Source organism: Terrapene carolina, unplaced genomic scaffold (genome assembly GCF_002925995.2).
Source record: "Terrapene carolina triunguis isolate 2854851 unplaced genomic scaffold, T_m_triunguis-2.0 Scaffold558, whole genome shotgun sequence".
In the NCBI taxonomy this organism is placed as follows: domain Eukaryota; kingdom Metazoa; phylum Chordata; order Testudines; family Emydidae; genus Terrapene; species Terrapene triunguis.
This window is the reverse complement of record NW_020664909.1, coordinates 3,556,310-3,570,191: the sequence shown is the minus strand read 5'-3', so window position 1 is coordinate 3,570,191 and position 13,882 is coordinate 3,556,310. Positions and strand designations below refer to the sequence as shown.

Genomic DNA, 13,882 nt, shown 5'->3' with positions numbered 1-13,882 from the left:
CAGCAAGCGCGTGCCTAGGGTGACCAGACGTCCCGATATTATCGGGACAGTCCCGATTTTAGGGGACTTGTCCCACGTCCCGACCTTACATCGGTTGGGACGCACTTTGTCCCAATATCGGGGGACAGTCTGGTGGAGGATGCAAGCCGGCGCTGCCGGCGCCACTCACCTCTTCTTCGTGGGCCCTGGGGCAGCGCAGCTGAACTCCCGGCACCCGCCCGCCCGCCGGCCGGCAGGAGCATGCAGAGTGCTGCAGCCCCACTCCCCAGGCACGCACAGAGGCGGCGAGGAGGTCTCCACTGTATGCTGCAGGGGCGGGGCTTGTAGGCACCGGCAGCCGGCAGTGGGCAGAGAGCCCCCCCGTCCCCCTCGACCCGACCCGCGTGACCTTAGGAGCCAGAGGGATGGGACGTGCCTGCTGGATGCTTCCTGGGAGCCGCTCCAGGTAAGGCTAGCACTGCTGGGACTCACCTGGCCCCCTGGCAGGTCCCTCTGGCTGGGGAGGAGGGGCTCTGTGTGCTGCTCCCTCCTGAGGGGGGAGGTGGAGACAGAGCGGAGGCAAGCTGGTGCGGGGTGGGGGGCGTGGAGCTGCCGGTGGGTTCTCAGCCACCACCAATTTTTCCTGTGCTGCGGTGGGTTTTTTTGTTTTTTTGTTTTGCTACGCAGCCGGCTTGGTTGTTTTTTTTTTTTTTTTTTTCCCCCCCCCCCCTCCCGTTATTTCTCCTCTGTCATCTGGTGACCCCCCGCGTGCCGGGGGCGGCGAGCCGCGGAGGGACGGCCTCCCGGTCGCTGTGAGGGCGGCAATCAGGCTGCCCTCGGCGGCATGCCTACGGGAGGTCCACCGGTGCCGTGGTTTCGGCGGCAATTCGGCGTGGGGACGCTGAAGGCGCGGCACCGGCGGACCTCCCGCAGGCATGCCGCCGAATCTGCGTGACCAGTGGACCGTGCCGCTGAAAGCCGCCTGACTGCCGTGCTTGGGGCAGCAAAAAACAGAGCCGCCCCTGCGTGGGCAAGACAGAAAGGTAAGGGAGGTGTCATTTGATTCATAAAAATCTACAGAATCAAGAAGAACAGCCTAAAGCTGTGCTCTAATGCAAAGAAGACATTCAGAATGATGGTGGCAGGGACTATTACAGAGCTGACCACAGACAGGTCATTGTTTGCTCATCTCCTGATCACGTCAAGATCTCATCGTGATGTTTCCCAAAGTCTCACATAGGTCAAGTACAAGTTCTCCATGGTACCAAATTGATGTTTGAATGCGACAGAACAATGCGTGTTTGCTAGGTGAACAGCAAACATGCACTTCTTGCATGGTCTTCCTAAGACAGCATCTACTGACAGTATGACCAGTACTTTATGCCAGCAGAGGCCTTTCAGTGTAGCAATCTAGATGACACAGCTGAGGTAGAAGCTCTCAACAAACCAGAAACTAACACTTGCCAAGAGTTGGCTGATCACTTCATTATGAGGCTACAGAGAAAATACTGGACCTATGATGACGTCCACCTCTTATTTGACATGTATGCAGAGGAATCAATTAAAAATATTACCAGAAAGAAGAGATTCCATGGTATTACACTTGTGCAATATAAAATGATTGACTCCATAAACATCTCCAATGTCACAATGGAGAAGCTACTGTCCCATACTCACATGAAGGATGAGTTAAGCATATATCTGGCAAGAGAAATGCTCCAGATTGTGAAGAATTGCTTGAAGAGTTTCACCATTGCATGGCATAATGAAGCTGCTGTCTTGCACTGCTCAGTGGAATTTCTTCGTCATTTCCATGAGGAGGCTGACACTAAAACGATCTTGCCTGCGATCAGTGCCAGAGAGAGAAGTGCTGCTAAACTCTGGATTTTTGCACAAGACACAGATGTTCTAGTGCTCTTTGTAAGACTCTACCCAAAACTTCCACCAGATTCTATTTTTATGCAGGCTGCTGGGGCACAGAATCACTGTATGTCCCTCACAGATGTTTTCCTATCACTCGGGCTATTAAAAGCTGACACACTGCTAGCTTTCCATGCCCTTTCAGAATGTGACATTTCTGGCAGGTTGGTTGGAAAGACCAAATTATCTTACCAGAAGGCATTTGATTCAGCCTCTGAAGACTCTTCCAAGCACTTTCATAGCAAGGGACAGCTGAAACAGTCACTGATGAGTTCATAAATGCACTCCAGGGATTTATCTGCAGAGTTTACCATTTGAAGACCAACACTGTGACACTTGCAGCGCTATAATCAGTGAATATTTTCCAAGAAGCAGACAGACAAAGAAAAATTGCCACCAACAAGCTGTGTATTTATCAATGTCCTCTTGCATTTTCTACCAAGAGGGCAGATTATCAAGCAGGATGGTCGAGTGCATCCAAAACTACCCTCCCCTATTGGGCATGGATGAGTCTTGGAGGATGAGCTGATCACACCAGCCATCTGTCAAATGCTTTGCCCTCATGAATCAATCCTTCAGCTAATTAAATGCTCATGTCCAAAGACCAGATCCACACCACCCTGCAAATGTTTGGCGAACAGCCTCCCTTGTAGGAAAACATCCAAGTGCAGCATGGACAAGGATCAGTATGATAATATATCGCCCTAGATGAAGACGACACTGAAGACTTCAATGGGTAAATGAATTTCAGTCCTACATTTCAATGCTAACTTTTCTAGGGTTACCAAAGAACAATGTCATTTTTATTTAAGTAAAGCATCCTTGAAAGTATAATTTGAAAAATCAACCTTGATTTTTAAACACTGTTGGGTCTACACTGGCGGTTTTGCAAGCATAGCTATCTCAGCTAAAGGGAGTGATTATTTTTTTCACACCCCTAGCTGACAGAACTATGCCAGCAAAATTTAGTCTGTGCTACAACGTTCTAGTCTTCAAATATTAAGGTATATGATTTTCAGTTCATCAGAATAACACTTTTTCTTCCATCCAACAGACTAGTTCAAGCCTTAGCTTGGAATCAACCTTCAAACAGCATAAATCAAAATTGTGTGAGATTATTTATGCAACGCCATAGGTGTGCAAGATGCCACCCCAGCAATAAATGATAAAAACATAATCAAATGAAAAATGGATACGCTGCTACTGCTGCTTTTCTGATTTTGCTTTAGGGAGATTTTATTTCCTTTGTTTTCATCTGCAGAAGCCAAACTTGCATATATTTGCCAACCTTTTTTCATTATTTTTGTGCAAAACAACTTTCAGGAACAAAACCTCATCTGGAATCTGCAGGGCAGTTCTCAGTTGGAAATTCTGCACTTGCCAGTGGGGAATTCCAAGCAAGAAACATCAAGGGAAATTCTGCATGTGGAACAAATGGTAATCTCTACCATACTAAGGCTCGGGGACTGCTGTCACACCTTCATCATTGCAATAGTCTTGGTGGCACATCCATTCCCCCTACTCGCCTCATCTGAGAAGAGGCAGGTCAGAGGCTCCATGATTCATACCCATGTCAAGCCCATAAGCTGTGCCAAGCCCTGCATGCTGGAACAGAGGGAGTTCCCACAGACCACATCTCCCCAGCAGGCGGGTGTATGAGCTCACAGTGATGTCCATGAACCCCACAAAGCAGAACTACATCAGCTTCACTGCATAACATATATCTGTTCTGTATGTGTATTTACAGTGTGATGGGTGGAGTAGGCCCAGAGGCCCTCTGCTGGAGGCCTCAGGGTCCTATCACACCCATCCCAGGAAAGAAGCAGTGGAGCTAAGTCCTCCAAGCTGCCTAGAGAGACTGTGAAGAAAGCAGCCAATCAGGAGGGAAAGTTGCAAGGGGTTAGCCAAGCAGAGGGTTTAAGGTTAATATAAAAGGAACTGTATTGCAGACAACAGTCAGGTCCTTGCTGGAGCCAGAAGAGTATAGAGGTTGATCCTGACTGGCCAAAGGGAACTGCAGCACTACAGACAGCTCAGGGCTGGCAGGGACCAGGGGAGTGAGGAAGAGCTCCTGGATGGCTGCAGGGGATGAACATATAAGAGCCCTGAGGTAAGGGTGAAGCATCGGTGAAGGCTGGGGATGCGGGGAAGTGGCACAGGGAACTGAAAGCAGTTTTGTTAAAGAGACAGAGCAGCACATGGCTGCTATTCTCAGGGTGCCTGGGCTGGGACCCAGAGTAGTGGATGGGCCAGGTCCCCTCCACCCCCCACTCCCCACCCCCGCCATAGGCCACTGGGGAAGTGACCTACAATTGAACAATAATAAACCCCCAGAAGGGGATCTGAACTACTTAGTGGCCCAGTGGAGACCTGAGGCCATAAGGGCCCACAGAGGGCAAAACTACTGCCTCCAGGGAGGAAGCTCTGGGGGTATGGCTCAATATCAGGGCTGGGACTGTTTAAAGACTGCAGACACACCTGACTAGAATGGGTGCTCTCGACAGGTGGGTGCCACACCATTATATTTGGTATCAGAAGTGGTGATCTTTCAGACCAACCCCTGATCAACAAGGGGCATGACTATGGAAGAGGCGATTCACCTGTGGATGGAAGGCCAGCAGTTGCAGGGGGCTGCTATGCAGCAGAAGCGGACCCAGGCCCTGCTGATGCAATTGATGGAGAACCTGCTGAAACAGGAATCTCAGGTTGCAGCACAGAGGTGATGGCAGGAGATCCACTCCAGCCAGCAGGAGTGGATACAGAGGTGGCTGGGTCATGCCACACCCAGGAACCCAGTTGGTGATGGAACTGGTGGTCCATAAGCTCACAAGGGGGAAAAGCCCCAAGGCTTCTAGACTTAGGGGTTGCACTGCAACAGCAAGGGGTCCAGGAAGCTCTGCAGCCTATAGGAAGTACTAGTGGGAAGGAGCTAGGAGACCCGATAGTCTGCTACAGATGTGGCCAGCACAGGCATATTAAAAGGAACTGCCCAGTAATGGAGTGTGACTAAACTCGTTACAGTGGGACCAATCTGTGGGGGTATACTCCAAAGATCAGGGTGTTCCCACCATGGGTAGTGACAGTCAGGATGGGAGGAACCATAGTTAAGGGTCTGGTAGACTCAGAGTGTGGATACACTTTTGTGTGGGACCACCATGTGACGGCAATTGGCCTGGATTGGCACCTCCCAGTATGTCTCCTGTGTACAATCGGGAGACCCCAGTCTACCCCACAGCAGAAGTTGGGCTGGAGATAAAGGGCTGGAGAGCTCAACTGTGCTGGTGTGGTCAAGGACCTGCCATGGCCCACGATTTTGGGAAGAGACTGGGGAGTTACTCAGCCCTCATGTGGGAAAGACCAGGAGAGTGACCCAGGACATCAAGGGTCCAAGCTCAGCTGGGCAGGAAAGCAGAAGGGCTGGGATCCAGGGTAAGGAGATCCCAGAAAAGAGCCTGAAGGCGAGATCAGAATACCCCAGATGTGAGGGACCCACTGAGGAAGTGCCAACAAGAGTTGGATGCAGCCAACATCTCCTGAGGGAAAAGTAATTAGCCAGCTGGTCCAGTAGAGCAGGAGTTGGCCCAGGCACAGCTGGAAGTCCAGGGGCAGAGGGACCAGTGCTTGGCTTTGCAGGAAGCATTGGCCCAGGCCCAGAGGGAGAGAACAGTGGGAACACAGATGGAGCCCTGGAACTCAGACTCAAATAACCAGTGTGCTAACTAGCACAAAGGCCCAGACAGAATCGCCCTAATGGGGAGAGGTGAAAGAAGGGTGGGGGTACAGAACAGGACACTAGGATAGGGAGGGGAGTAGCACAGGCAGGCTTCATGAACTCCCTCCTAAGAGAGGATGACCTGATAAAACAACTGGAGGCAGCCGAAAGGGAGCTGGAGGATCTCATGTTCAAGAATGAGCAGCTGACCAAAGATCTCTGGTTCACCGAAGATGAAAAACAGCACTTGCTCAACACAGTATATGATTATGTGATGCATCTAGAGGATCGGCATACAGAGACCCCAAAATCCAGGAGAAGCAAGTGAGTCAGGGACCACAGACATGATCTCCAGGTAAGAAATACCTGGGAGACTAAAGCCTGAGAGATCAGCGCAAAGACCAGGTACAGGCTCTCCAGACAGAGAAGTCTGGGGGAGAGAAAGAGAGCCCTGATTGAAAGGGGCAAGGACTAAGGCTAGGTCTACACTACGGGGGGGGGGGTCGACCTAAGATACGCAACTTCAGCTACGTGAATAGCGTAGCTGAAGTTGCGTATTTTAGGTCAACTTACCTGGCTGTGAGGACAGCGGCCAGTCGACCGCTGCCGCTCCGCTGTCGACTCCGCTTCCGCCTCTTGCCGCGGTGGATTTCCGGAGTCGACGGCAGAGCAATCAGGGATCGATTTTATTGCGTCTTCACTAGACGCGATATGTCGATCCCTGATAGATCGATTGCTACCCGCTGATCCTGCGGGTAGTGAAGACGTGCCCTAAGACAAGTTCTCAAGGCAAAGAGGCATGAGAAAAAAGGACCCTGGTAGATCGCAGCCCAGACACTATTACTAGTAGCTCTCCAGACAGAGCTTCCCTGGTCTCTGGCAGCACTGAGCTGTCCATGGTGCTGCAATTGCTTTTGGCCGGCCAGGAACACCCTCTGCACTCCTCTGGCTCCAGCAAGAACCTGACTCAGGTGTGTGTTGCAGCTCCTTTTATACTAGCCTGAAACCTCTGATTGGATAGCCCCTTGCAACTTCCCCTCCTGATTGGTTCCTTCCTGCACAGTCTCTCTAGGTGGCTTGGAGGACTTAGCTCCACTGCCCCTTTCCTGGGATGGATGTGGCAGGACCCTGAGGCTTCTGAGCCTAGTCCATCCTGTTACACTGTGAATACACACGCAGAGCAGATATATGTTATGCAGTGAAGCTGATGTAGTTCTGCTTTGTGGGGTTCATGGACATGACTGTGAGCCCACCTGTGAGCTCATGCACCTGCCTGCTGGGGAGATGTGCTCTGTCTGAGGGAACTCCCTCTGGTCCAGCATGCAGGGCTTTGTGCACCACCAACAATAACTCAGCTTGACTCACATCCCAGGGTTAGTTTGGAGAATGGCAGTAGGGGGGGAAAGCATCTTTTTACTGGTAAACTGAACAAATTTTATCTGGAATCATTGAGACCATAGACATGACATCCAACAGGGCCATTGCTACGGAGACATTTTCAGAGTGGGAACCACATCCTCTGGATGCACACAATAAACTAATACAAGTAGTTTGAGTAGTTCGTGAGTATCAAATAGCAAATATACACCTCTCGATGCATATACAATGGAAAGGATTATCCGAACAGAGTTTGTCACACACTGAGAGGAAAGCGTACACCCAACATTGTTAAAAAGTTAATTTAAGAAGCCTGAAACAGACTTCCACGTATAATAATTAAAGATGGGCCTGAGACACAAAGGGCATGATTCTCCACTGCTTCACTTTGGTTTTATGCCAGTGTAACCCCAATTAAACCTAGCCTAAATGAGCAGCCAAAGATCCCTCTGCCACAGGGGAATTGTCATCTGGAATAAAGATGGTGTAAGCTGGGTCTATGCCACTCATTCTCTTCCCTCCACCATATAGTGGGCATGCCATCTGGTGCAGTGGCTAGCTAAGTTGTTTTGGCTCCAAGATGACCAGGAACAGGGGCACAGAAAGTTGGCTTGGAGCTACTTTCCTCTCCTATCCTGTGCTCAGAGTGTAAATTCTGCTCAGCTGTAGAATGAGCTCTAATTTTGTTATCAAAAACACACATCTATGTTTCAGCGGGCTTGACATCAGGGACGAAATTGCTTTTCCCAAGATAACCTCATAGCATACAGTCATGCTGGCAGTGCTGTGAACACTACAGCTGCAGGGCTGCTCTAAACCACAGGCGTGTTTTACTTTAATTTTTTTAAAACTCGCCAATACATAGAATCATAGAACTGGAAGGGAACTTGAGAGGTCATTTAGTCCAGTCCCCTGCACTCATGGCAGGACTAAGTATTATCTAGACCATTCCTGACAGGTGTTTGTCCAACCTGCTCTTAAAAATCCCCAATGATGGAGATTCCACAACCTCCCTAGGCAATTTATTCCAGTGCATAAACACTCTGTCAGTTAGGAAGTTTTTCCTAATGTCCAACCTAAACCTCCCTTGCTGCAATTTAAGCCCATTGCTTCTAGTCCTATCCTCAGAGGTTAAGAAGAACAATTTTTCTCCCTCCTCCTTCTAACAACATTTTATGTACTTGAAAACTGTTATGTCCCCTCTCAGTCTTGTCTTCTCCAGACTAAACAAACCCAATTTTTTCAATCTTCCCTCATAGGTCATGTTTTCTAAACCTTTAATCATTTTTGTTGCTCTTCTCTGGACTTTCTCCAATTTGTCCACATCTTTCCTGAAATGTGGTGCCCAGAACTGGACACAATACTCCAGTTGTGGCCTAATCAGCGTGGAGTAGAGCGGAAGAATTACTTCTCGTGTCTTGCTTTTAATACTCCTGCTAATACATCCCAGAATGATATTTGCTTTTTTTGCAATAGCGTTACACTGTTGACTCATATTTAGCTTGTGATCCACTATGACCCCCAGACTACTTTCCTGCAGTACTCCTTCCTGGGCAGTCATTTCCCATTTTTTATGTGTGCAACTGATTGTTCCTTCCTAAGTGGAGTACTTTGCATTTGTCCTTATTGAATTTCATCCTGTTTACTTCAGACCATTTCTCCAGTTTGTCCAGATCATTTTGAACTTTAATCCTATCCTCCAAAGCACTTGCGACCCCTCCCAGCTTGGTATCATCCACAAACTTTATAAGTGTACTCTCTATGCCAGGGGTAGGCAACCTATGGCACGCGTGCCAAAGGCAGCACGCAAACTGATTTTCAGTGGCACTCACACTGCCCGGGTCCTGGCCACCAGTTGGGGGGCTTTGCATTTTAATTTAATTTTAAATGAAGCTTCTTTAAACATTTTAAAACCTTATTTACTTTACATACAACAATAGCTTAGATATATATTATAGACTTGTAGAAAGAGACCTTCTAAAAATGTTAAAATGCATGACTGGCACACAAAACCTTAAATTAGAGTGAATAAATGAAGACTCAGCACACAACTTCTGAAAGGTTGCTGACCCCTGCTCTATGCCATCATCTAAATCATTGATGAAGATATTGAACGGAACCGGACCCAGAACCCATCCTTGCGGGACCCCAGTCGTTATGCCCTTCCAGCATGGACTGTGAACCACTGATAACTACTCTCTGGGAATGATTTTCCAACCAGTTATGCACCCACCTTATAGTAGCTCCATCTAAGATGTATTTCCCTAGTTCGTTTATGAGAAGGTCATGCGAGACAGTATCAAAAGCCTTACTAAAGTCAAGCTATACCACGTCTACCACTTCCCCTCTATCTACAGAGCTTGTTACCTTGTCAAAGAAAGCTATCTGGTTGGTTTGACATGATTTGTTCTTGACATGAATGATACTTATAAGTTACATTACGTCTGGCCTGGCCATGTCCCTTTCTTTGCCAGACACACCCTCTTTTCCGCCCCCCTACACCAGAAAGGAGACAGATAAGTGGAATGAGAGTCCACTTTATGCTGCTGATGAATCAGGCAGCCACAAGTTCTGATTGTCTGAGGAGAATTACCCAGTCTTAAGCTTGGTCTACACTACCAATTTATGTCAGTATAACTATGTCACTCAGGGGTGTGGATTTTCCATGCCCCTGAGCAATGTAGTTATATCAACCTAACCTCCAGCATAGACAGTGGTACCTCAACAGGAGGGCTTCTCCCATCGACATAGTTACTGCCTCTTGGAGAGGTGGTGTACCTATGTTCATGGGAGAAGCTCTACCGACAGCAGAGATTGCGTCTTCACTAAGTGCTGCAGCTGCAGAGGTGTAAATGTAGACAAGTTCGTAGAGTAAACCTGGAGTAAGTTTCAAGCTGTACTTTTAATGTAATGCGCCGATGAATCTGGTATTTGAATTCAAGATCTAGTTCAGGCCACTATTTACAAATAACATGTTGGTCTCCTCATTAACATTTAGAAGCAAGGAGCCTTGAATGGTACCAATAAAAAAACATATACAGTGAACAGCTGCACAACTCTAGCAATGTCAGTAACTAACAAGAGTTAAATTTTGTAATGCAAGCTCTCCCTGTAGGTGTATTTAGATAATAAACTCTTTAGGGTAGATCCAATGCACTTGATCCTATAAAAATAAATTAATGGAGATATCCTATCTCCTAGAACTGGAAAGGTCATCGAGTCCAGCCCCCTGCCTTCACTAGCAGGACCAAGTACTGATTTTGCCCTAGATCCCTAAGTGGCCCCCTCAAGGATTGAACTCATAACCCTGAGTTGAGCTATCCCTCCCCCCTATCCTCCTCTCCCACCATGTGTAACTCCATTAACTTCAGCAGAGTTACCCATGATTTATATCAGTTTAAGTGAGATGAGAATCAAACCTATTGTCTTTAAACATGCCCACAGGCACCTAGCACACTGTTGGCAGTATGGAAAAAATAGCAATACTACATATTGTAGATTTGCTGCTGGCTCATAATTTTGACAATAACAACTGACTCGTGCTAGCAAATCCAAGCTATAATTGTAAAAAGTATGTGTATATATACACACACACACACACACACACTGGCTTACTCATGTGTCTAGTTATTAAGGTCCTGATCCTGAAGTCAATAGCAAAACTCTGTGCGAGCCCTAATTTATGCTTCCTCAATATTAGATTTTTTTTAAAATGTATTGTCGTAAGGAGGCACTAAACGACCATATTATGCTACCAGAGTAAAAATTGTAAAAAGTAAAAAAATTCCAGTTTAAAATGTCTAAGAAGTTAGCTGCACCCAGTTTTATACCAAGTGGCCAATCCTTTTAAATTTGGGAGCAATCATTCTAGCAACATTAACTCTGGTGAACTTTCTGGATACAATATAAGGGCATAAATGGGTTAAACCCCAGTGATGTCAATGTAATTACACCTGCCTGTACCAGAACTGAATTTGGCCTTTTCCCCATTAATGTTGGCATAACATGCAACTACAGAGGAGTTTCATTGTCACTTAGACAGTTAACATTCCTTAATGTGAAGGTCTGTTTCTAGACTTCTTAGGGCTGGTCTACACTTACCCCCCAAATCGAAGTAAGGTACGCAAATTCAGCTACGTGAATAACGTAGCTGAATTCGACATACCTTACTTCGACCTTACCGCGGTTCAGACGCGGTCCACACGCGGCAGGCAGGCTCCCCGTCGACTTCGTGGTACTCCTCTCGCCGAGCTGGAGTACAGCAGTCGACGGGGATCACTTCCTGGTTCGATTTATCGCGTCCAGACCAGACGCGATAAATCGAACTCGGAACTTCGATCCGCAGCCGTCGAACTAACCGGTAAGTGTAGACTAGCCCTTACAGATTAAAGCTTTGTACTTAAAAATAATCATTACTGGAAATCATAATAAAGAGCCCATTCTAAAAAGCCCATTAACACTTACCAGGAAACCTGCTATGTAGGTTGGCCTCACAGTTATATCCATTGAACTGTGCAGTCACCGAAAGCACCTGAATTGTCAGGAGGAGCAGTAACCATATTCGTTCCATTGCAAAACCTAGCAAGACATTATGAAGTTATTGCATGCATCTGTTTATTGCATTAAAGAGACTTAATGCAAAGATTTAACGATTCTATAGCCACTCAGGTTTTCTACCCAGGAATCAGAAACAAGATAGATAACACACCACGGAGAGGGGGTCCCATTTCTCTGACTGCTGGATAGGAGTTTCTACAGAGTTGACCTATATCCTATGGCAAACAAAAAGCTCCTAAAACAGCTAAGAAATAAAGGCTTCACAAGTATATGACAGATTTAATAGAGCATTTAACTGTTAAATACAGAGAGTATTTTTGTTCTTTTAATTTCAGATACTTAAGGAGAGGTAATGCCAAATTAGATAGATCTGATAGAACAACAGTTTTGCTTCAGTAAACCATTGAAAACAATACAGCTAAATGTATGTAAGTTACTTCTCAAGTTTAAGGTGCTGGAATAAATCTGTCTTTTTATATCTTATCACCAAATTCTGCTCTTGGAAGCATGACTGCAGTTGCACTGGCCTTTACTAGAGAGAATTTGCATAGAAACGGAAAACATTATTTTAAATTAAATTTGGCAACCAGGCTACGAAATCAAAACAAATGGACATCTTAGAGTACACCTTGACTGACAGAAAACCCTCAAGGTATAGTGTATATGCAATAGATATATAACACAGGCCAATCAGGAAGAATGTTTGCTTTACCAAAATGTCAAAAATGTTTGACAAAAGATCTACAACTTGCAGAATTTAAAAGAAATGGAACATTTTCATTTTAGGAAAGAACTCTGCACCCTAGTATAGCTCTTAAGATACTCCATATGTTTCCAGACAGTAGATGCTGTGAAATTCTAAGAGGTGGTAAATTATGAAGTTTGGGTTTCTGTAATGCTGGTACTATTGATACATTACTCAGATTACTATCATCAGTGTTTCATCCCAAATAATCTCAAAGTCCTTCACAAGCTGTATAAATACAACATGACTGAAAAGCAGCCATTTCTAGCATGGCGAACGGCAGCCATAGCGCAGAAGAGTTGACAACTGTAGGGTGAGGGAAAGTTCTAGCCAGTGACATTAGGTTAAACCCATTACTCTTGCAAAAGTACCAATGGATCTTTACTGCCTGCACAAGGTTTGATCCAAAGCGCACTGACATTAATGGAAATGCTCCCATGAATTCCATTGGGTTTTGGATGGGCCCCATAGAGCCAACAAAACATGAGTTTTTAAAAGGCTCATGCAGAGAGCGCCTCATATGGTACATTCCCTGTATACAAAAACTCCTCCTGCCCTCCAAGCAAAATTTAAGCAACTGGAGCATATACAATCTTGAACCAAATTCTGCTCTCATTTACACTTTTGCAATCCCAGCACAGTCAAGGGAGTTACATGAGTGTAATCGGGAGAAATTTGACCCATTAATTTCTGTGCAACTTTGCTTGAATAAGCAAGGAGTAAAAATGGAATACTGTACACAGTAGATTCTTATTAGACGTGGTACTTTATAATCAAACTAGATTTTTGATTGGTCCATACAAAAGACGCTTGGTCTTACAGCAATTGTGCAGCTTCTGGGCCAAATTAGCTCGGTCACAAAAGTTTGATCCCACTTTATTTCAAGCGTTGTTAATGAGAGCACATTTTGGCCTTCTTATTTCATTCATTAGATCCTATTGTCAGTGAATGTTGACAAGAAGAGTTGAAAATGCTATGAAAGAAAATGGCTAAATGGGTTGCTGCAGAAACCTTTACCTGCACTCTCACACTTTCTCCTCCTCGCCCTCTGTTTCCCACTGCTGGAAATGCTCTTTCCCCTACAATTTGTATTTTTATTTTGTAAGAACCATATTTTTCATTCAGGAAAATGACATCTCTCCTGCAGTAAAAGATCCCGGCGCCTCTGCTTTCACAGTACAGGCTGGACAAAGTTGCAATTATTGTTCTGCTGTATATGGGCCAGATTCTGATCCAGTTACATTGTGATCTCAGTGAATGACTCTGGATTTACACCCATCTGGCTTTACCTCTCTAGCTGCTACACTGGTTTTCTTACTACCAAAATCTCTGATCTGAAAAGCAGCTAAGGAAAACACTGAATAACAGTAACCTTTCCAGTTTCAATGGAAAACAGATTTTACGGTCAATTCTAAATTTTTAAATATTTAACCCAACCTCAGCTGCTGATGTTTTATTTGTCTTAGCAGGGGAGGAGCAAAACAGAAGAAAGAAATGAACCCAAATAAACAAATTTTTTTGCAGCACTTCTTCTCCAGTAACCTCTTGAGTAGTCCAGAATCTAATGAGCCTACTCAGTTTTTAGTTACTTT

General features: G+C 45.9%; 1 protein-coding gene across 1 annotated transcript in view; it reads right to left on the bottom strand.

Annotated features, from left to right (window-relative positions):
- ZPLD1 (zona pellucida like domain containing 1) overlaps positions 1 to 11,570 on the bottom strand; it is a 35,877-nt gene extending 24,307 nt beyond the window's left edge. The window contains exon 1 of the mRNA XM_026659052.1: positions 11,453 to 11,570. Coding sequence (XP_026514837.1) covers positions 11,453 to 11,558 — 106 coding nt within the window. The 5' untranslated portion in view covers positions 11,559 to 11,570. The remainder of the gene's footprint in view (positions 1 to 11,452) is intronic.
- Between the last annotated feature and the right edge of the window lie 2,312 nt (positions 11,571 to 13,882).